The sequence below is a fragment of the Stenella coeruleoalba genome (genome assembly GCF_951394435.1).
Source record: "Stenella coeruleoalba genome assembly, chromosome: 14".
In the NCBI taxonomy this organism is placed as follows: domain Eukaryota; kingdom Metazoa; phylum Chordata; class Mammalia; order Artiodactyla; family Delphinidae; genus Stenella; species Stenella coeruleoalba.
In genome coordinates, this window is record NC_137160.1 from 27,650,361 (window position 1) to 27,674,936 (window position 24,576).

The following is a 24,576-nucleotide window of genomic DNA, read 5'->3' on the forward strand; positions in this document are numbered from 1 at the left end:
AAAAGTATTGGTTCAGTGAGTAACACATGAAATCCTAATAGCACTCACTTTTTTTTTTTTTCTTTTTTTGGAAAGGTAGACTTCTAGCTGCATATTACCATCCACAACACATTTATAGTGAGACAAATATTTCAGCATAAAATTATTGTCACAAAGGCTGTTATTTAGTTTCTTAGTATAAAAGGGCAGGCACTCTCACAGGCCCGTGTATATCAAATAAAAAAGTGGCCTAGGAATAGGAGAGTACACAGATAACATTAAGAATTGGCAACTCAATTCAGAGAGAGGAAACAGAAGAACTGTGCACAGCAAGATGAAGAAGTATTAAATTATAGCCTTTTAGTGAGATCGTCTGATTCAGCTCTCTGTTTTTATTGATGAGAAAAAATGAGGACCTGGAAAGCAAAATGAATTCATCTGAGGTCACAGAACTTATTTGTGTCTGGGCTGGGACTAGAGACGCTCGGTCTGGTCCTAAGAGATTACCTCCTAGACATCTTCTCCTACGTATCCATCCTAATTTAAACAAAACTATCTTTTTTATCCATATTTAAACAAATGCTACTCTTCACCCCTGTCTTAAAAGGTTGTTAAAAACATACGTTACTGTTTCCTGAGGACTGGGGATTGAGGGCACAGGAATGTTAGCAGTGATAAGTCGACTTATCGTGTGTTGATGCTCATTAGTCATTTTTCAAAAGTCAGTGTTGAGAAACTCCCATCAGGTTGCTGCTCTCGTTGTATGTGGCTCTCTCTTCTTTGACCAAATTCCATTCCTTTGCTTAGAGCCAGAAAGTCTGAAAAAATTTGTTTCAGACTAAATGCTCCTGAGGGCACTAAAGTAATTGATACCCGTGAGGATAATACTGAGTGATTCAGGTCACAGAAGAATGTGAAATTTGTTTTAGAGTGACTTACTTGAATGACAGTTAACAGTCTAGTTTTACTGCACCAAGGGTTAAGATTTAGTCATTTGGAACATTTCCTTTTTTTTTTTAAATAAATTTATTTATTTAGGTTGTGTTGGGTCTTCGTTGTTGTGCGTGAGCTTTCTGTACTTGCGGCGAGTGGGGGCTACTCTTCGTTGCGGCGCATGGGCTTCTCACTGCGGTGGCTTCTCTCGTTGCGGAGCACGGGCTCTAGGCATGTGGGCTTCAGTAGTTGTGGCTTGCGGGCTCTAGAGCGCAGCCTCAGTAGTTGTGGCACACTGGCTTAGTTGCTCTGCGGCATGTGGGATCTTCCCAGACCAGGGATCGAACCTGTGTCTCCTGCATTGGCAGGCGGATTCTTTTTTCTTTTTTTGTGGTATGCGGGCCTCTGACTGTTGTGGCCTCTCCCACTGCGGAGCACAGGCTCCGGACGCGCAGGCTCAGCGGCCATGGCTCACGGGCCTAGCTGCTCCGCGCCATGTGGGATCTTCCCGGACCGGGGCACGAACCCGTGTCCCCTGAATTGGCAGGCGGACTCTCAACCACTGCGCCACCAGGGAAGCCCGGCTGGCGGATTCTTAACCACTGCACCACCAGGGAAGTCCCTGGAACATTTCCTTTTGAGGAACATTCGATTTCTCCAAGGTGCCAAGTGAATGAGGTGTCAAATGCATGAGACTGAATTTATGCTGAAGGCAACAGACTGAAGGGATGCCTAGAGTTGGTTGTGGTTGTGGAAGTGTATTTGAGTTAAAAAGTCATATATTTAGGAGTTTTAGAGAAAAACTGTTCACGCCTGCTATCTCCCTCACACCAGCTGCTCCTTCCAGTCGCCCTGGTAAGTAAATTACTGTTCTTTATTATTGCTCTGCCATCACTTTTTTCCCTGGTACGTGAAAATCTTTGAAACTGGGTAATTATTGAGAACGTTAGGTTTTTAGACTTTTAGTTCAAATTTGTGTTTTGTGTTAATTTTTTACTTGTTTTAAAGATAAACCAAAAAGTCTTCAGCTATATTTTCTTTTTCAATTTTAGATAAGCTCTTGCCTGGTGATGACGGACCCCTTCGGTTACACCTGATACATTATTGTGAAGCATGTACAGCACCCAAAATGCCAGAGTTCATTCTGTATGCTTTTCACAGTGCCTACCAGAAACTCCCATGGAGGGACCTGCATCCTGACCAGATGCTTATGGAGGCCTTCTTCAAGGTAAACCCTTCACTCTCTATGTCACAGCCTGGCTTCTTGGGAGCAACCTGTTCACTGTGGGTTTTAGGCCCAGTTGCAGTGGGTGACAATGTGGACCCTGCCCGAATTCTGTATCGCCCAGACAGTGCTTGTGTAAAGCAGCATCCTATGGACATCGTTTCACTGTGTTAGTAGATGACTGGACAGCATTTACAGAAAACCCAGAGAAAGATTTTTGTCTGTAATATGACAGTCATCCCCTAGTCTTCGGTGATATTGTCATGTGAATACATAGTTTAATCACTTTGTCACACTCAATCTTGGCGTTTCTGTGAATGCATGTTTTTCTAGGATAGTATCATTAAAACTGCTTCTTGTTAAATGTTCTATTAAAGTAGAATGTAAATTGGTACTCAAACCATTAGTTTCTTTAAGCAGTTATGTAAGGGGATATTAGGTTGTAGGGGACAGAAGTACATTGTAACAACCAGGAATGCATCATAATCATATAAAAGACCTGAAATGGCCTGGAAAAAGTCCCACTAAGTGTGCGGGAGTTTTTGCAGTAGAAGCAATAGTCAGAAAACGGGTACAGTAGTGTCGCTTGCATACCAGTCAGGCATTTCTGTTGTTCTTAAGTTTTTGTTTTAAAAAACTCTTTAATCTTGTCTTAGCTTTTTATGATCATTTCAGTTTATTTGTTCATAGTCACCAGTTCATTTGTGTTTACTCATAACCTAATTCACATTTATTATTGAGATACTTTAAGTGCTTTTTTTTTTAAAAAAAATTATTATTTATTTGTTTATTTTTGGCTACATTGGGTCTTCGTTGCTGTGTGTGGGCTTTCTCCAGTTGATGCAAGCGGGGGCTACTCTTCACTGTGGTGCACGGGCTTCTCATTGCAGTGGCTTCTCTTGTTGCAGAGCACGGGCTCTAGGAACATGGGCTTCAGTAGTTGTGGCACGTGGGCTCTAGAGCGCAGGCTCAGTAGTTGTGGTGCATGGACTTAGTTGTTCCGCGGCATGTGGGATCTTCCCGGACCAGGGCTCAAACCCGTGTCCCCTGCATTGGCAGGCAGATTCCCAACCACTGAGCCACCAGGGAAGTCCCTAAGTGCTTTAATTACTGCAGATCCATAGTTATTTATGACAATTAGTAAAATGTACTGCAGTCTTTTAGTGCTGTAAGTGGAGACCCCACCCACTGCTGCTCTTGTCAGCCACTCCTCTGTAGCTGAGCTCTAAGGAAAGCTGAGGACAGTCATCTTAGTGAAATACAAAGTTAAGAATGATTTTATAGCTAGGTTTAGACTATGAGACAGGCACAAAGTAGGTATTCATCATCATTATGAATATGGAATTGAACCTTTGTTTAACGAGCTGTAAGAGAGTGTTTAAGTAAGAGCGCAGCTTTAGCTATATGACAGATTAAATAGAATGGTCTATAAAGGGATGCTATAGACTTTGTATCTCTAGGAGTTTTAGTCTAATGATAGATGACTTTACCTGGCCCAGAAGCTGGGAACCTTTCTGTTGCATGAGTCTTGCTGGCAAAGTAAAGTATGTTTGTGAGGGGGTTGAGGGTGAAGATAGAGAACAAATTATAAAGGAGGATGAAGAATCATTTTCTAAAAGGGAAAACGAGCAAATAGCATGATATAATGATGGTACTAATTGGAAGACATGAATCATCAAATTCCACTGATTGCGATTTTATAAATGGAGTTGAGCTTTTTAATCTTCTTTTTAAAGGAAAAATTTATAGCTAGCCATGTTTTATTTTAAACAGACTTGAAATAGGCTTATAAGAGATAACTTTGATATTGATTATATACTTTAAAATACATTTGCCCCCCATCCCTGCTATATTTTAAATGGGATAATTAAACATTATGTAGTCATCAAAAATTATAGAGACTAATGATATGGGGATATATTTATAACACAACATTATACAAAAAAGGCCATATAAAAATTATATGTGCTAATATAGTAGGTCTCAAAGTATGGTCCTAGGGCCAGCAACATCAGTACCACCTGGGAACTTGTTAGGAAGACAAATTCCTGTTCCTACTCCAGATGCAGGGCATTAAAAATTCTATGGGTACCCCCCCAACCCCCATCCCACGCAAGTCCTCCAGGTGGTTCTGATGCACGCTCGGCTTTGGGAACCAGTGACTAGTAGATATATCACCTTTGTCTTGCCCAGCACATCTGAGGACTGTGGTAGGCTCCCTTGAGCACCAGTGACTTACTGTGGCAGGGATTTGCCACCCTGGCTGGAGCTAGGGAAGATCATTCCTTTCCTGTTAAGAATTAGTGGAATAGGGACTTCCCTGGTGGTGCAGTGGTTAAGAATCGCCTGCCAATGCACAGGACACAGGTTCGATCCCTGGTCTGGGAAGATCCCACATGCTGCGGAGCAGCTAAGCCCATGCTCCACAACTACCGAGCCAGTGTTCTAGAGCCCGCGAGCCACAGCTACTGAGCCTGCGTGCCACAACTACTGAAGCCTGTGCGCCTAGAGCCCGTGCTCTGCAACAAGAGAAGACACCGCAATGAAAAGCCCATGCACGGCGACGAAGAGTAGCCCCCACTCACCGCAACTAGAGAAAGCCCGCACGGAGCCACAAAGACCCAACGCAGCCAAAAATCAAAATCAAAAAAAAAAAAAAAGAATTAGTGGAATAAATAATGAACTCCAAACAAGCTGAAAGGTGTGCCATACATTGAACATGGAAGGAAAAATATTATAATCTAAATTTCTGAGGGCAGAAGGGTTATGAATGATTTTTATAATCTGGGAAAAAAGTATAATTTAAAAGATATATAATTTAGAAAACATTGGTTTCTATACATTTTTAGGATATATAGCTAAAAACATTGTTTCCTTTTAGGTGGAACGAGGAAGCCCCAAGAGCTGCTTCTTGTTTTTGGGGTCTGTCCTCTGTGAAGTCAACTGGGTCAGTGTGCTCTCTGATGCCTGGAATCCCAGTCCCCACCCAGAGACCCGGAGCATGATTGTCTGCCTCCTTTTCATGATGATTTTGTTGGCAAAGGAAGATCAACTGGTGGATCAAACAGTAAGTTTGGAGAGCCTGTGATAAAGACTTGGCAGGGCTCTCTAGATCCTCACTCTGTATGAAGTTGTGGTTTTTAAGTTGTTTCCCTTGTGCCTCTTTCAGTGTGAATATATGCATGGCATACGGGATGTGCCTTCAACTAGGTGTCTGATTTTCTTTTTTTTTGCGGTACGCGGGCCTCTCGCTGTTGTGGCCTCTCCCGTTGCGGAGCACAGGCTCCAGACACGCGGGCTCAGAGGCCATGGCTCACGGGCCCAGCCGCTCCACGGCATGTGGGATCTTCCTGGACCGGGGCACGAACCCGTGTCCTCTGCATCGGCAGGCGGACTCTCAACCACTGTGGCACCAGGGAAGCCCAGTGTCTGATTTTCTTATATAGTTCATAGTCTAAGGGAACCACACCAAATATAAAAATCAATTTCAATTTACATCTCCTTAATTGCTTGTTCTACCACCAGATCATAGAGTTCCTTTGAAAATTGGGTTCTGAATACTTATAAATCTTAATGTGTTTTGCCAAAACTTTGGTTATTACTTTCACGAGTCCTCCTAACTTGAGAGGTGCGTATTTCTGGAAAAAATGGGAGCTCTGGAACTAAAGGAATGTGTGTTTCATTTTTAGGATTCTCCTCTACTTACTCTCCTTGGACAGACAAGCTCACTCTCGTGGCATCTTGTGGATGTTGTGTCATATCAGAGTGTGCTAGGTTATTTCAGCAGCCATTACCAGCCATCCATCATCCTGGCAAAGGAATCTTCTGCTGAGTTAATTGTGAAGCTCCTAAAAGTGTCTGCAGGTCTTTCCGTTCCTACTGACAGCCAGAAACATCTTGTGAGTTAAGTGGGTCCTTTAGAAGGCAGAGTGTTCTTTAGGGCTGCTAGTAGTATAAGTGCTACTGAGGACTGTCTCGAATCCTGCGAATGGCTCAATAGAAAAAGTTGGAGGATGTATATCATTTTGGCCTCTTGGGTCTTTCAGTTTCGTTTATTTCTTCTGGTAAGCCTTTACCTACTAGCAGTGTCACATACTAACGAGGTGAAAAGGATTGAGGGCCGACAGTGAGCTGTGGGTTTACTGATTTGAATGTCATTGGCAGCAGAATGGCAGCAAGTTATGAGCATGAGTTTGAGGTCTGACAAACTCAAATCCCCAACTCACTGCCATTCTGACCTTGGTTTTCTCACCTGAATTGGAAATAATAATACCTTGCCTTCAAAGTGTTGTGAGGATTAGATCAGAAAATGAACATAAAAGTTTTTGGAAAAGTTCCTGGCAAGTACTTAGTGTGTAGTTAATGTTGTTATTAATGTAGTAAAAACTACTACTGGGATTTGGGAGAACATGGGTTCTGGTCTAAGTATTACCAAAGATTTTTATTTCCCCAACACAGGGTCTGTCCTCATATGACTCACTGCTCTGTCCTCTCCCAGTGCAGTGCTGTGCTCCCAGGGAATATCCAGTTAACACTGCATGCATGGATTCATTTGAATGATCTTTTTTTATTGTCAGGATGCAGTTCCAAAATGCCGAGCCTTCACTCACCAGATGGTACAATTCCTCAGCTCCCTGGAACAAAATGGAAAAATCACGTTAGCAGTCCTTGAACAGGAAATGTGTAAGCTCTTGGATGATATCATTGTTTTTAAACCACCTGGTAAGTGACTATGGTGGAGTCATGTATTCACTCAGTAAATGAATTCCTGCTGTGTATAAGGCATCTTGAGATCAGGAAGATGGTCGGGACACTGTCATTCCTGTTTGCAGAGAAGCAGTGGTCAGAGAGATGACTGGACCATAGAGACACTTGTCATCTCAGCACTGGCCAGGGTGGGGTGGCATGAATGGTAAGAACTTGAGGAGGCATAGACACTGTCAGTTGCTGGTGAGAGGTTAACTGGACTGAGGGCTAAGTTAGGTGACTAGATATAGTGATTAGGATATAACCAGAGACCATCCATCGAGCAGCATTCCTGGATGTTTTGGCTCCTAACTGGGAGGGCACTTCAAAATCACCTGTAGGCTTGTAAAGAAACTTCATATGAGAACCTGTGCTCCTAGCAGTTTGGTGGACTGGACATCCTGATTGCCTCTCCTGCCGAAAACAACTAAGGATGCTGGATAAAATGTTTTTAAGAAACCAAAAATTAAACGTAGACAAGGTGGCAGAAAATCTCAGAAGTCAGAAACTAAGTAAAAGGAGGAACCCATAAAAGTAGATGGAGTACTGAGGCTGGCTTTTACCTTGAAGGCTTTTGCTGACACTCCTTAGATTAGGGGAGATGATAAAGCCCAGGGCCTGCCTAAGATGGTAGCCTGAAAGGACCTCCTGTGCATTACCACACAGGATGGCATACTCAGGGTAAGGATGAGTTAGAAATGAACCTGCCCTGAGAAAGGAAGACAACAATCCTTAGATTCATTAAACCCAGCAAATCCCAAGCAGGGTAGATAGAAAGAAATTCACCCCTGTACACACTGTAGTGAAAGTGCAGATGCACCGGGGTCAAAGGAACAACATTCAACATTTACAAGGACAGCCGGCTTCTCATTGGCAACAGAGGAAGCTGTAAGATAGTGGAATAACACCTTCAATGCGCTGTGAGGAGATGACTTGTAACCTGGGATTGCAAACTAAGAAGAACCATCTTTCAAAGATGAGGGTGAAATAAAGATGTTTTTCTTGAAACCTGAGCGTGTTTGTCCCAGTGGACATCACTAAAGGAAGTACTAAATAAAGCATGTTCTTTAGGTAGAAGAAGAGTGATCACAAGTGAAAGGCTTGAATTGCAAGAAGGAAAAGTAAGCAGAGAAAGTAGTGAAATGTGGGTAAATATAAACAAAAACTGCCTGTATAAAACTACGGTAATCATCATTTAGGGGTTTAAAAAGCAAAAGCTAACATTAAATTATATGACCACAAATATATGTAAGTTAAGAAGGAGGTTGAGTTAAAAGCATTCTAAGGTTTTAATATTGTTTGAGGGGGGTCAAGAGATTGATTAAATTTATGTCTTCATAGAATATGAATGGTAAAAATTCTAAGCAATTCACCAAAAGAATAGAAATAAAATATGTAAGTTCTAAGTTAGTAGAAGGAGATAAGGATTGGCCAGGACTTCCCTGGTGGCACAGTGGTTAAGAATCCATCTGCCAATGCAGGGGACACGGGTTTGATCCTTGGTCCAGGAAGATCCCACATGCCACGGAGCAGCTAAGCCCATGTGCCACAACTAGTGAGCCTCTGCTCTAGAGCCTGCGAGCCACAACTACTGAGCCCACGTGCCACAACTACTGAAGCCTGCGCGCCTAGAGCCCATGCTCTGCAGCAAAAGAGGCCACCACAATGAGAAGCCCATGCACCGCAATGAAGAGTAGCCCCCGCTCTCCACAACTAGAGAAAGCCCGCACACAGCAATGAGAACCCATTGCAGCCAAAAAATAAATTAATTAATTAAATTAAAAAAAAAAAGGATTGGCCAAATTTTGTTCAATCCAAAGAAGGCAAGAAACATGGAGAAGGTAAGAAAAATAGCCAAAATAAAAAGATAAAATTTAAATATATCGGTAAATGTAAATGGACTGATGCTCAGGTTAAAAGATGAAGATTGTCAGACTGGATTAATAATCAACAACATCCAGTTTTTTATGTATTTATTTTTTAAAATTTTATTTTAGTTGTGGCACACGGGCTTAGTTGCTCCGTGGCCTGTGGGATCCTCCCGGTCCAGGGCTCGAACCTGTGTCCCCTGCACTGGCAGGTGGTGTCCCAACCACTGCACCACAAGGGAAGCCCCAACATCCAGTTTTAAGCTGTTTATAAGAAGTATATCTAAAGCATAGGATATAGAAAGCTTTCTACAAGGCAGTCACATTAGATATTAAAATAGAAAGCTGGTACAGCTATATCAGTATGAGACAGATAGGACTGTAAGGCAGAAAGCATTACCAAGCCAGACAATCTCTTGTGTGTGTTCCTGCCCTGAAGTTGCATGAAAAACACATATATACATAAAAAACACATATTACTTACATAAATAAGAAAAAAGCATTATTAAAAATGAAGAGAGTCGTTGGAAATTGATACAAGGTTCAATTCACCAGGAAGAAAATGCATAAGGTGAAAATTGACAGAACTAGGAAGAGAAATGTCAAATTTGCTCACAGTGAGGGATTTTGACCCATGTCTCACAGTAACTGATGGATCAGGTAGACAGAAAATCAGTAAGACTATAGGATGTCTGAATAGCACAGCTGGATGTAATGAGTATGTAGAGAATAATATACCCTGTTAAGTCCAGAATGCACACCATATCAGTCTCACATTGAACAGTTAAGAAACTTGACCCATTACTAGGGTTAAAGCACATCTCAATCAATCCCAGAGGACTGGTATCAGATAGACCACACATTCTAACCACAGTGCAATGAACTTAAAAATCAGTAACAAAATATAACCAGGAGGGAAAAAACTATACATTGGAAATTAAGAAGCAAATTTTTTTTTTTTTTTTTTTTTTTTTTTTGCGGTACGCGGGCCTCTCACTGTTGTGGCCCCTCCCGTTGCGGAGCACAGGCTCCGGACGCGCAGGCTCAGCGGCCATGGCTCACGGGCCCAGCTGCTCCGCGGCATGTGGGATCTTCCCGGACCAGGGCACGAACCTGTGTGCCCTGCATCGGCAGGCGGACTCTCAACCACTGCGCCACCAGGGAAGCCCAGAAGCAAATTTTTAAATAACTGATGACCAAAGGAACAATAACAACAGAAATTTAAAATATTTAGAACTGTATTAAAAAAATAGAGCATCAAAACTTGTGGGATTCAGCTAAAGTGAAACTTAATTTCATGGCCTTAAATGTTTATATTAAAATTTCTAAAAGCTGAAAATTAATTAGATAAACACTGAGCTTAAGAAATTATAAAAAGAACCACAAAATATAACCAAAATCTGCTTAGAAAGAAAGAGATAATAAAGAGAAGATAAATAGGAGGAGACTAAGGGTGAACAATGAAACTGGTAAATGTATAGGAAAATCTAAATGAAATCTGACTCTATAAAACAGTAATAGTAATGTGTTGTTGGGTTATGGTAACAGTAGGGAAGGTAATAGGAAATTAGCATTGTCTGGGAACCAGTTAACATCAGACTTTGAAAAATCAAGAATGCATGTTGTAATTTGTAAGATAACCACTATGAAAATGTTAAAAGAATATTGAAGAGAGAAAAAGGAATGTAGAATTGGAGGGAGAAATTGGAAGCATATGGTAAGATAGTAGATTTAGACCCACTCACATCAGTAATTACATTAACTATGAATGACTAAGATCGTCACACTGGATAAAATAAGGAAGAAAAAGACAATCCAGTGAAAAAAATGAACAAGACCCTTAAATTGACATTCTACAAAAGAGAATATTCAAATAACCAATAAACATATGAAAACATGCTAAACCTTGTTAATATTTAGGGAAATGCAAATTAAGAACTTGATGGCATACTCTATCACATCCACCAGAATAGCTAAAATTAAAAAGTTTTCAGTACCAGATGTTGGTGAGGATGTGGATCAGTGTTAACTCTCATATCCTGCTGATCACAGAGTAAATTGGTACAACCATTTTTAAATGTTTGACATCATCTACTAGTTTGCATATCCCTCAGCTTGGGATATGCAAACTAGTTAAAAAAAAGAAAGAAGAATTAGCAGGCAATACTGGAGAAATTGATTTAGAGTTGTTCATATGTACTGGGCCATGAAGATTGAATAATAGCCAGGCAAAGGAGTGAAGGGCGTTCTAGAAAGATCTTAATCAGAAGAGTGATGGGATCAGTTCTGGTTTTTAAGAACAACATTTGTTGGCTGTGTTGATGATGAATGGGAAGGGGAGAGGCTGCGCTCTATTAGGAGGCTTATTGCAATCATTTTTTGTTCCCATGAATCATAACTAAAAGATAGATTAAAATCACTATTTACAGATGCAAACTGTTATATATAGAATGGATAAACAACAAGGTCCTACTCTGTAGTACAGGGAACTAAATTCAATATCCCGTGGCAAACCATAATGGAAAAGAATATGAAAAAAAGTATATATATATATGTATATATGTATAACTGAGTTACTTTGCTGTATAGCAGTAATTAACACAGCATTGTAAATCAACTGTACTTCAATAACAAAATAAAATTTTTTTAAAAATCAGAAAAAAAATTTATTCACCTGGAATTCAGAGATAAGGCCTTTATTACCAAGAATATTTATACATAAAAAAGTAGATTCACACACATATAGTGCTTTAAAAATTCCTTGCTTGATAATCAGTATATCTTATGATAACATTAAGTTAGGGTTTATTGTACACTGTGCAAGTGGGTGAATTTGGTTTGATGGGTGTGATAAGACCTCCCCACTCGCGTTGACATAAATACCAAAGCCTTGAGGTGAGAAAGCCACAATTCTATTCCCTTAAAACAATGAACCCAACTCAAGGAGAATTAGAAATAGTTGGCAAAAATTATGCCTGATGAAGGGAATTCCCTGGCTGTCCAGTGGCTAAGGCCCTGCAGTTTGACTGCCGAGGGCCGCGGGTTCAATCCCTGGTCGGGAAACTAAAATCCCGCAAGCTGCACGGCACAGCCAGAAAAGAAAAAACAAATAAAAATAAAGTGTACAATTCAAAAATTATGCCTGATGAATAGTTAACCTCAACACACCCTCAGTGAAAAATATTTTCTGTTCTTGGATGTGAAGAAGGAATCTACCTCAGTCACTTATTTGCAGTTCTCTTTTAAAATGAATTTGCTCTTTTTCTTGTGTTGTATTCTTTTTTTCACCTTTTAATATTTTGGAAAGACCCAGTCTGTCCATTTTTCTTATTTAAAAAACAAAGAAATAAAAGAGCTGCTGTTAGGAGTCTGTAAAAAGGTTTTTCCTTTCCTTACTTTTATATTTAGTTTTAAATAATAACCTTCATTGTGTGTAAATCATTCTAGAATTATTTACAGCTTTGGCATTGGTAGGGGTGGAGGTACTGTTTCTAATTAGTTTACCAAATGACTCCTGAGATCTATGTATTTTGTCTATTTATTAAAGTATCACTTGGTCACACGCTGTAACCAGGAATCTCGCAGTAGTTCCTGCTTTGCTCTTACAAAGTATGTATGTGCCACATCCTATCCTTAAAAGCTAAACACAGAAGGATTTTCCTTCTGGCCCCTGGAGAGCAGCTAGTTTGAAGCACCATTGTTCCCTTTATCACATTCACATCGTCATACCAGCAGCCTTTTGCAAACGTGTTGGCTTTGTTCCCCTTCAGATCTGGACAGCCAGACCCGCCACATGGCCCTCAGCAGCCTCTTTATGGAAGTCCTAATGATGATGAACAATGCAACTATCCCAACAGCAGAGTTCCTCCGAGGCAGTATCCAGACCTGGATTGGGCAGAAAGTGCATGGGCTGGTAGTTCTGCCCCTGTTAACAGCCGCCTGCCAGAGCCTGGCTTCCGTCCGCCACATGGCCGAGACGACGGAAGCCTGCATCACTGCTTACTTCAAAGAGGGTAAGAGGACCGTCATGTCAGGCTCTCAGTAGACCCATCTTTTCCAAAGAAGATTAAAGCTTTGTCTGAAGGAGATACCTTTCCAGACCCTTCCTGTTGAGGGATTGTACTGTTCTAATATCTCTGTAAATGTTGTTGATGTTTCAGAATATAGTTTGTTTTCTTCATAAAGATGTGCAGTTAGCATGAGAAATTTTGGCCCATGTTGGTACCATCATGTTTCAAGGGAGGGAACCTCTAATTCATTTTATGTGGGTTTTGGAGTATCAGACCAATCCTTTTATGGCAGGCAAATTGTTTATGTCATAGGCCTAGTCATAGTCCTAAAAACAAATGCTATATACCAGAATCTTTATAATAATGATCCACTGTATTAATTTTCTCTATTTTGTCACTTGTTAAAGTTTTTCATATGTCCTCTTATTGCATTTTGTCATGTGTTTTAAACTATTATGGAGTTCTCTTCCCACCTCCCCTCCCGCCCCCCACTCCCGCTTTGTCTTCTTATTTCCTACCTCTAAATTCTCAGATTCTGGAAGCAGCCTGATCTGGTTAAAAAGAATTGCTCAGAGCAGTACTTCTCGACTCTGTTACCCAGATATACATCATCGTGCACACAATAGGGGAGAACGAAGGGTACTGGAGTGAGAATGCTAGGAAGTGCCTGCAACCTGCCCATGCCCTTTCTTGACAACACGTGAATAATCCATGTTCCCATGTCCCCCTGTGGAACGTGCTATGTGTGTCACCATGTCACCCTGCTCCCATTCCCCCCAAAGAATTGAGAACCATTAGGATAACACTCTTGCTCCAAAGTTATTTACTGTTTGTTGCTAAAATCAAATTTGTTTTTTCAATTTGTGAAACATTTTCAAGAATTTCTGTCAAGATACGAGTCAAACTAAACTTTGATAATTAAAAAATGCTTATGAAGGATAGAGTAATAATAATACCCCTTGGAAAAGCATAAGTATTCATAACATACTTAAAAATGGTATTAGGTAAAGTTAACACTCTTAGATAACTGGGAGAGGCGGTGTCTACATGAGATTTTAATGATCATAATATGGTGAAAGAGGTGATTTATGAAAATGCAGCCATGATACCTGACTTCATGATACCCTCTGCACTGGCAGCCAGGACAAAGGCATTTAGAGTGAGGGCTTCCAGTCCAAGCCATGAGGCATTGTCAGGCCCTCCAGGGTCAATGTGAGTGGTGTTTTCTCGAACTGAAGCTTTTAAAGTGAAAAGGTTCATTAGAGTAGTTAAATAGTTTGATTCTTGCTCTTACCTTTCTCTACCTCTTGGTGTTCTTTTCTTAGGCTCCCTCAATCAGAATTTAGGCTGGGGCCCCATTCTGGTGTCCCTTCAAGTTCCCGAGCTCACCATTGAAGAGTTTCTGCAGGAGTGCCTGTCCCTCGGCAGCTACTTGACTCTCTATGTCTACTTGCTTCAGTGTCTAAATAGTGAGCAGACGCTAAGGAACGAAATGAAAGTGCTGCTTCTCTTAAGCCAGTGGTTGGAACAGGTGTATCCAAGGTATATTGGCCCTCCGGTTGCCTACAGCCGACCGACCCATGGGATTGGGATAGCTTGAATTTGGGTTTAAGTTAATGTCCACTTAAGTGCATAGACCCGAGTGATACATAAGAAACAAACAAGGCTATGAGGTACAGTGACACCTATTTTAGAAAGATTTTCCTTGCATGGGCCGATTTTCTGAGCAGGCGTTTTATTTCCTAAGACAGGTATTTTGAAGCACCACCTTTAGCTTCCATATCCGTTAAGTAGGGGCAACAACGTTTAGCTCACTTGATTAAGTGAAAGGACGTCGAGCTCATATATGCTGTCTGGCATGTAGAAGGGGCAATAAATGTCAGCTGTTCCTTTATTGTCCAAATACTTTATTAACAGCATTACCTGTCAGCCTAAGCTTTTAAAGTACTAAATGTTCCTTACACTTAAAACTCATGTGTGGACTTTCAGTTAAATGAGAGTGGAAAGAATCTACTCTGAATTTGGTTTTCCTCCCCGCTCTCCGCCCCCAGCTCTATGCAGGAAGAAGCAAAGCTGTTTTTGTGGTGGCACCAAGTCCTGCAGCTGTCCCTGGTTCAGACCGAGCAGAATGACCCGGTCTTGACGGAGTCTGTCATTCGAATTCTGCTCATGCTTCAGGCCCGTCAGAGCCTGCTGGCTGAGGAGAGGCTCAGTTCAGGGATTCTCAGGGCAATTGGGCTGGGCCGGAAGTCGCCCTTGTCTAACAGGTGAGGAAGCACCTGCTCTTGCTTTTCTAAACAGGCCACAGACACCTGCACATACCTGGGGGGTGTGATACTTGGTAGATTTTCTATTTAGGAGCTGAGCTAGGGTCCTCCCAGTGATTAAGAAGAAAACAATCAGAGGCTGATTACATCTTTACATTTTAAAAAGGGTGTTTATTTTTTCCGTTTTAAAACAACTTTTATGTTCAAAGAATTTTTTTAGCAGTGTCTCATTGTATTTTGACTTGGTAACCTGACCACACTACACATTGCTTTTTGTCTTTGAGCCAGTGACGGTGTGCAAGGTTAGGTTAAAATACCCCGGTCAGCTGCTTCACTGCCAGCACTTTGTCAGGGAAACCCAGGTCCCATGAGGGACTCGGTCTAGCAGTAGAAGTTAACTGATTAGAGGGATAAGTAATGAGAAATACATTCAGGTTTTTGTCGCTAAAAATTCCAAGGTGTGAGAGAATTTGCTACTAGCCCCAGTTTATCTCCTAAGACTATTTGCATCACGGTTTTCTTTTAAAGGCCTTATCTGGTTTGAAAGGAATTCTTACTGTTCTGATGTCAGCATTCTTATGGAATAGCCTGCTGCAGCTTTGGGAGCCACCCAATCCAAACCAGTTAACATCATACTCCTTTGTTTGTGGTAGAATTTAGCAGGACTGTGTGATTTGATTCACTTAAATTGTAAAATACACGTCACATAAAATTATCATGCTAATTAACCCTTTTAAAATATACAATTCAGGGACTTTCCTGGCAGTCCAGTGGTTAAGACTCCGTGCTTGCACTGCAGGGGGCGTGGGTTTGTTCCCTAGTCGGGGAACTAAGATCCCGCATGCCGCGCGGTGTGGCCAGAAAAAAAAATGATAAAATGTACAGTTCAGTGGCATTTAGTACATTCACAATGTTGGTGCAGCCATCACCACTATTTTGTTCCGGAACATTTTCTTCATCCCAAAAGGAAATAGCTACTAAGCTACTAGGCAGTCACTCCCTATTTCCCTCTTCCCCAAGTCTCTGGCAACCACTGATGGATTCCTGACTTTATGTATATCCTGTTCTGGGCATCTCATATAAATGGAGTCATGTAATACGTGGCCTCTTGTGTCTGGCTTCTTTCACTTCCCATAAAGTTTCAAGGCTCATCCATATTTTAGCATGCACTGGTACTTATTTCCTTCTTATGATTGAATAATATTCCGTTGTATGGACACACCACATTTTGTTTTTCCATTCATCAGTTGATAGACATTTGGGTTGTATCCACTCTTTGGCTATTGTGAATAGTGCTGCTGTGAAAGTTATTTACGAGTTTTTGTTAGAACACCTGTTTTCGGTTCTTTTGGAATTGTTGGGTCACATGGTTACTCTATATTTAACTTCTTGAGGAGCTGCCAAACTGTTCTCCATAGCACCTGCACCATTTTTAACATTCCCACCAGCCGTGGCTGAGAGTTCCAGTTATTCTGTATCTTTGCCAACACTTTCATTCCTGAGACTGAATTATGTTTTCATTGTTTGGGTGGTGATAATGGAAGGGCAGATAAAGACTCCTTGATCATATTTACAGTTTTCCTGAAGAGGCTAACAACCACAGTAGATCTGGAGATGTGTTCATCTTATTTTTTAATAGAAAATATGGTATTTATTTTAAAATGCTTACTTTAATAGTCATTTACTTCTTCTAATCCCTCCCTAACACTTAAGGTTCCGAGTGGCTGCCCGAGGCATGGCTGCCTTTCTTTCAGTTCAGGTTCCCGCCAAGGATCAGATCCGTTTGAAGCCGAGCTCTGAATTACATCTGACCCTGAAAGCTCAGCAGGTCAGTGAAAAGCTTTGTGGTTAAGGGCTAGAAGTTTTCCACAGGAGGAGGGAGGTGGTACCTGTAGTCTTTACACGTGATGACCTGGTGATGATGATCAGCAGCAGCACAGCATACTGTCTGGCGGGCTCTACTAACTGGAAAATGGTTAACGTGTGTATCTGCCTCGGATTGTCAACCAGTTTTTGTAGGAACTTGCCCAGAGCCCTATTACTACCCTTGTAGAAGTAGCAAGGCCATGGGCAAGCCAGTCTAGGATCGAATTTGGCTCTGATGACATGACTGTGTGCTGACCCGTCACAAGCTGGGGCTGGGGACAGGCACAGAAGATGAGACTACAGTTGAGACCGATAGAGGTTAGCTGGGCTTTAACTTGGAGCCCAGGCAGTGGTTCTGTTTTGTGAGTCTGGGGGTGGACCAGTGTTGGCTGACATGGACAAAATGGTAGCTGTGAAAAATAGTTTGTTCTAAAAATATGGAAGGCTACATGGCAGTGGTCCCCCATCCCCATAACTATTTTCACCCATAAACAGGCTGGCCAGGTACAAAGGTTTATAATATAAAACGATGGCTGGCATTCTTGAGTGCTTACTGATGTTAACGAGTTAAAATTTTAACTCTTCTAATTCTCATAACAACCCTATACAATACGAACTTTTATTATCCTGGTTTTGTGGATGAGGAAATGGAGACAGAAGGAGACTAAGTAATTTGTCCCAAATCACACAGCCCCTGAGGGCTGGGGCTGGGATTCACTGGGCCTGTCCGGGTCCAGTGTCACGCTGTTGTTGCTCTGCAGTACTGTCTCTGTACACGGTAAATGCTTAGACCCCTCAGCTCTTGTCTTTTGCGGCATTGTCATGTCTGAGCCAGCCATGTACAGTGTGATATCTCGGTATTAAGAGCAAAGATGTAGCGAAAAAATCAGCAGGTTCTTCACAGGCATCTTGGTTTTTACAGTACCCGATACTTGTCACCGGCTGATTAGACAGCCACCATTTGCATCCCTAATGTTGTATAAGAGCTGTCACAAGTGGGCAGATGAGTGTCCCAGGGGGCGGTTGTGAAGTCAGTGCCATGCATTTCAGTCTGCATTTGAGAAGTCTGCTCTCCTGTGCCCGCCAGCACCTGGAGCATAGCTTTGCTTTAGCTGCGGCCAGCAGGTTGCCCAGTCCTTGCCAGCCTTTGCCGGCCTTCATTTAGACTTAAGTGATGACATACTTGTCATCAGGGTTTTCAGACTGGAAAGAAGTCAACTTTGTATAAAATGATTATTCTTAGGCAAACTGTCAAAGTAGACTGTTCTTTTTAAAAAAGAAAGGGGAGAGAGAAGAAGAGAGAGACATATGGACGCTATGGTTAGTGGGAGTGCCTGTTCCCACTGATTCTTGTTCTTAGATTAACTCCGTTCATACAGCAGTTAACTTGGTACCAAAATCCCTTCCATTGTTGATTTTCAACCCCAAAACTTCTGTCTTAAACCACTTGGTAATTTATTTCTAAGCTGCCTGTTCATTTACTATCCTCAAAAAATCTTCTCCCTCCTTATATACTGAGCCAAGCAAATTCCATCTTTTAATCTATATCCTCTAGTGCAGTGGTCCCCGTAAATGAGAGACACTTCACAGTTCACACTCAGAATGCTAGGGGTGGGTGAGCTCGTATAGCTGGAAAACAAAACTCCCTACCCGCCAAGAACCGTTGTTCTGATTTTTTGTTTGTTTTCTCTAAATACAGTCTTTTTCTCTTCTCTTCTCTCAGTATGAAGGGAGGAAAAATTAAAGTTATGGAAGTAAAGAATGTTTTTCTTTCTTTATTCCCGAAGAGAAGCATGGGAATATGTCAATTCTGTTGGGCGGAAGCCAGAGGAACTTGATCTGTCCGTTGTGTTTGTTGGCTGATAGAACAACCTTATCATTCACCCTCGGCAGCACTTAGCCACTGGTTCCTTCTGAATTTCTAGTTACACGGTTTAGTACGACATTACTTTGTAATCTGAGAACAAACCCAACTGCAAATTAAAGCTGATGCCCGTGGTTTCCGGTTGAGTCTCCAGGAAGAGAGGCAGTAGATGATCTGGCGGGGAGGGCTGCAGTGCTGGCACTGGGGCGAGGAGGACAAAGCAGGAAGACAGCCTGGCTGCAGCAGTGGCTCTCTGTGGGGAGGGGTTGGGAAACAGCACAGGCCAGGAAGAGGGAAGGCTGGATGTGGAAGGCGGCAGACGCCAGAGAGGCTTGGGTTGCCGGCCTCCTTCTAATTGTGGTTGATCAGTGCCTGCCTTTGAGACCTCTAGTTCCAGTTCTGTAGCTTCCCTGGAGGCTCACAGTTGCACCTGATGACGTCGGCAGGTGTGCTACACCTGCGGGAATCATGTTATATGCATCCACGTGGTTAACCCTCTTGCCTTCCATGTCTTTTAGGCTCTGAATGCTCTTGAATCCTTGACGTCAAGTAAGCAGTACATTGAATACCAAGATCAGATATTGCAAGCCGCACAATTTATAAAGCGTCCTGGCCATTGCCTCCAAGATGGGAAAAGCTTCCTGGCTCTTCTTGTGAACTGTCTCTATCCAGAATTGCATTATTTGGACAACATACGATAGTAACACTGAGGCTCTTGATAAACCTGTTGCTGTTTATGTTTACATTTAACTTTGCTGTTGCACAAATAACTTTGCTCAATTTCACTGCAGTTTGGCCAATGAATTAGTTGACTGAGATGCAAGTTGGTGGGCACTAGATAATTGTTGTGCATGTGCACATGTGTATGTGTGTGTTTCCTTAGCTCTTAAAATGTTCCAGGGACTTTGTAATTTTTATGTTCATCCAATAAGAGAACTTACGGAGCTCTCCTTGGGTAGAGAGCCACTCTCAGTTGCCGAATATCCAGTCATCTCATGAGACCCCAGGTGGGGTGCTTTCGTATGTCTCCACTTCAGTCTTTTCCTGTTTCATTTAAATGTCAAGACTCCTGTGCCAGATATAACTACTTTGGGAATCGGGTTGAACCCTCACTTTTGAATCCCAATTGTGTTCCTTCAAAGTAAAAAAGCTTTGAAAATTTCTGCATTTCTCAAATGTGGGGAAATATACCAGCTTAAATTATTATATTTTTCTCTCAGAAGGGAGATAAGAATGCTGAATCAAAGTGAGTCGTTGTGTAAAATGTGACCACTTGATCCTGATTATAGTGGACAGTAGAGATGGTGACAAGTCCATTTCCATACAGCCGTGTGTCCTCATAGAGAAGGAGCCATTTGTCTACATTGGGGGCGCATGCTGGTGGTCTGTGGGGAGCATGTCGTGCACAGATGTGTTTTGTTTGATCTCCGTGGCTGAGAGTGTAGACAGGGCTTCCTCTCTCCAGTGCACTGTAGACGTACGTTCCCTTTGGTCATACCCCAGCCCGCTCCTTCATTCACGTCTTATTTGGCCCCTGTAGACATGTAAATTTGCAGCTCTTTCCAGACAGCAAGTTTGATATCTGAAGGTCCTGCTGTTGAGAGACAGAGACAGAGAACTTGACTGTCTGTTTCCTGCTTGCTTTATCACTCCAGATTTAAACTCAAATGAAGCTAGCAAACCTGCTGAAACACTGGTCGGTGGAAACTGGGTCAGGTCAGGAGACTTGACTGAAATTTGGCTCTTTTTTAATCGTCACGTGCCTTCTGTTGTTAACAGTTTGTTCTTTACCAAAGCCTGTCTGCAGTGTTGCCGTGTTTTGCTGCCATCTGCTTGCTCTTGTCATGTCCCCCCTACCCCCTGGAATTCGCACCTTGACTTCTGTCATCATATTCATAATTCTGTTGGCTCAAAATTGATTTGTTTGTCTAGCTGGCCTAAGGTGTTTTTTGCTTGCAGGCTATCTATAGCCCGAGGCTATTTACATAAAAATGTCTTAGTCACTGAGAGCTTTTAGCAGGGGGATTTGGGGTATAGATTAACTGAGTGATAATCTCTTTCCAAATATCGTTTTGCGGTGCTTCTCCCAACATTTGGAAGTGTGTAGGAGCTGTTCTTTATTTTGAATCTTTTTAGTTGGACAGAACAGTTCTGTCCCACGGAAATGCTCTGGTAAAGATCATCCCTGTTAGCCTTTAAGTTCTGTAGGCCACTAAGTGTCCATCTCTGAGGGATGCATCTCAGAGCTTTCCTTGTTAACACGTTTTAGAAGCTGTGGACAGTTCCATGGCTGATTTGGCAACAAAGATTTTATGACAGGAAATATTCTGTGTGCTGTTTTCTTTGAGGAGGATGTAATTATTGGTATCCTAGAATGAAATTTTTGAGTGACAGTACATACATTTAAAGAAAATTCTGTTTAATCTTAATTTTTGAAGGTTTATAATATTTATAATGTATTTGCTCTGTAAAAATTATAAAAAATAAATCAATCTTTGGTTGTAGCTGGTAAGAATCCGATTTTTAGGGATATCACACTATCTTGTAAAGTATTTCAGTTGTTAAAGTTGATGCAGATTTTTTTATGCCTGATGTCATCTTTTTTTTTGACACTGTAACTTGATCATCAGAGATGGTTGGTAAAAGTACTTCCTCTCACGCTTAACAGTGGAAGGTTTACTCACCACATAGGTTCCTATGAGAGGCTCTGGGCTAAGAAATTGCTTTAACGACACTAAGATAGTTCAGAAGGTGGCAATGTTGCTGTAGCCTCCTGGGAAAGAATAGACCGGTCTGCCCACTGGCTTTCAGGAATAATGAGCTTTTGTTGGCAAAATAGTCACCTCCAGAGAGCGCAGGGCATGTTTCAGAGACAGTTAGCAGTGCTGCATGTTGATACCTGGGTCAGTAAGACCAAGGCACCTATGTGCTGGAGCTTCGTTGAAGGTGCACTAGTGCAGACTTTCCCCATACGTGGCCAGCAGTGGCTTCCGGTTCAGATGGGGATGCAGAGCAGCTTCCTGGGCTTGATGAAAAGCACCTCTTCTCTTCTCCACTCTTCTTTCTGCAGTTCACACAGGATGGGCCAGAGAGGCACACTCGACCCCCTGATCTCCTGGCTCCCCTTCCTAACTCTGCAGAAAGCTGCAGGCACAGATGCCAGGGAGGGAGGTTCTGCTGATGCGTCTGCCCAGCCTAATGGGGCCAGGGCCCACCCTCCATGTTCCTGAAGCTCCTGGCACGAGTCGCTGGTGGTTTCACGATCAGCCTGTTGACACAGTCACGTCTGCCTCCTCGAGGTTGCCTGAGTCTCTCAGTTCTTCGAGGTGGGGGAAGCTGGGTCCAGAAAATGAAAACCCCTGAGCAGCCCACCCTCTCTTTAACCAAGTGCCAACCCCCTTCCTCCCAGTCAGTGTATCCACGTTGTGCAAGTGAGAGTGTCCATGCCCTTTCTTCCTTTCGAGTGAAGGTGAGACACAGTTTTCTACTGGATTTTTTAAACTTAATTAATTAATTAATTTTTGGCTGCGTTGGGTCTTCGTTGGCACGCACGATCTTTCTCTGGTTGTGGCGAATGGGGGCTACTCTTCGTCACGGTGCGTGGCCTTCTCACTGCGGAGGCTTCTCTTGTTGCGGAGCACGGGCTCAGTAGTTGCGGCACACGGTCTCTAGAGCACAGGATCAGTAGTTGTGGCTCATGGGCTTAGTTGCTCTGCGGCATGTGGGATCTTCCTGGGCCAGGGCTCGAACCTGTGTCCCCTGCATTGGCAGGCGGATTCTTAACCATTGCGCCGCCAGGGAAGTCCCTCTATTGGATTTTTAAACCTGAAATGAATAATTTCTGGAGCACGAAGCAGATGTTATAGAATCATGACTTTTGAAGTCAGTAGAGGCATTAAAGCTCATCTGGTCCCATCTCCCACTCAGCAGGGATCCCAGCCCTGATCCTCCAGCCTCTCCTCTGCCCTTTCCTGTGGCTGCTAGTTCCGCTCCTCATGGACAAGCCCAAGTGGCCATTGGTGAGCTTGGTTGTAGTTCTGCTTTATACTGGGCTAAAACTGGCTTCCTGGTAACGCTGGCCATAGTTCTGCTGGAGCTGTTCTCCTGCCCCCTCCTGACAGACCTTCAGACCTTTGGAAATTTTCATACCTCATCACACCTCTGACCCTGCCCGTCCGCCCAGCCCTCAGCCTTTGTCAAACGAAATGCCTAGTGCCTTTAGTTAGTCCTTTGCCCCCATGATGTCTGCCAGGGCTGCCCTTTGGGAAAACTGCCCAAATTAGCCCACGTTATTAGAAGAGGGCCATGCCCAGAAACAGTAGGGTCAGGACTTGGGTAGAACAAATGAGGCACCCAGGGCACACATATAAGGTGGTACTTGCCTGCTGGCTCCGAGAGAGTGTGCCTCCTTAGGTCGTGTGCCCTCAGCCTGGCCTCTGCTTTGGGGGTTGGCCACACTAGTGTGGGTCACGCAGCAAAGCTTGCTCCCCTGGACGTGTGGGCAGCATCAGCTCTCAGCAGCTGTGCCCTCTGGTTGGCACATTCAATCAGTGGTGAGTCAAGCTCCAGAGCTCGGTTTATCATCAGTCGCAGGTCTAACAATAAGGCACTTTGCACTTATCCTTCAAAACTGTCTGCTCTGCATTTTGGACCAACTTTACTCCTTATTCTGAGCTAGTAAAATTTTATTTAGAGCTGAAAAATTTTCTGCTTAGTTAACTTTGTCTTATTAAGCAAAGTGGAGAGTACGATGCTGCAAATAAGCATGATGCTTTAAAAAAAAAAGTTCCCTCCTGTCATCTTCCATTTGCATCTGGGTTGTGCTGGGTAAAGTTCTTGGCATCCAGCCAGGCACTAACACTGACCTTGTCCTGGTCTGTGATGATCCTGGTCTGTGGTGACCCTCTCACATTATAGAGGCATCATGTGTCCTATAGAAGCGGTAGTTGAAGTTTCCTTCAGTCTAGATAGGTTCCTGATTTCTGATGACAATAACTTGAAAAAAAAAACTACTGACCCTATTTTGGGGTAATGAAACCACTAAGGAATGTTGTTCATTATGATGTAATATCTCCCAAGCACTGAGGTTTAGGATTTATTTTTCTTTCAATGGCTTAAATCACTCAAGTGGCAGCAAATACATCTTAAATGTGTTCAACTCTTTTTTCCTACCCACATGCCTAGTGTGGCCTTTAAAAACAAGTTATTTTGGTCATTAAATGTGCAATATTCACTTCTTATTCATTGTTGGCATTTTACTTGTACAAAGGATGAGTTTTTATATAGTGATGAAACACAGGAAGAAATGAGAATTGGTTAAGTAAAATTCTGCAAATAAACTAGATTCAAATTTAATTTACGTGTGGTAGACATCTCATTTTGGGCAAGTTGGTTGGCAGGTCTTTTCATCCAAAAATCACAAAAAGAAAAATGTGAAATTATAAAGCTTGTAATGGGTAGAATCTATATTCTGTGATATTTCACCACAATCGGTGAGGCCCCTAGTTTCAAAGAGAACTTAAAACTTGGGGGCTTAAGAATTGGCATAGACGGGGACCACCTCGTGACCCCAGAGAGTTCAGGAGAGCCCTGAGGTCTGTAACGTGCTTGTGATCCTAGCAGGAGAAGGTACGTGAAGCTGCACTAAGGCTTCCACTGCCTGAGTTCCTGGGTGGGGGCAGGGCGCCTCTGGGAGGGCAGCCAAGCTGCCAGGGAGGTCAGTGCAACCTGAGCTTGGTCACAGTCTGCTCCAGAAATCACTTCATGTTGGAATGCCAGGGAGTTCTTCCTTAGTGTTCATTTCCATTACATTAAGACA

The 24,576-nt window shown here is 42.6% G+C and overlaps 1 protein-coding gene across 4 annotated transcripts in view; it reads left to right on the plus strand.

Annotated features, from left to right (window-relative positions):
- Positions 1-24,205, plus strand: part of EPG5 (ectopic P-granules 5 autophagy tethering factor) — a 134,357-nt gene extending 110,152 nt beyond the window's left edge. For all 4 annotated transcript variants that reach the window (XM_079941983.1, XM_079941984.1, XM_079941985.1 and 1 more), the window contains exons 36-44: positions 1,965-2,140; positions 5,019-5,204; positions 5,827-6,036; positions 6,715-6,859; positions 12,522-12,764; positions 14,087-14,303; positions 14,813-15,028; positions 16,742-16,856; positions 19,277-24,205. In XM_079941983.1, coding sequence (XP_079798109.1) covers positions 1,965-2,140; positions 5,019-5,204; positions 5,827-6,036; positions 6,715-6,859; positions 12,522-12,764; positions 14,087-14,303; positions 14,813-15,028; positions 16,742-16,856; positions 19,277-19,459 — 1,691 coding nt within the window. In that variant the 3' untranslated portion in view covers positions 19,460-24,205. The remainder of the gene's footprint in view (positions 1-1,964; positions 2,141-5,018; positions 5,205-5,826; positions 6,037-6,714; positions 6,860-12,521; positions 12,765-14,086; positions 14,304-14,812; positions 15,029-16,741; positions 16,857-19,276) is intronic.
- The last annotated feature ends 371 nt before the right edge of the window (positions 24,206-24,576 follow it).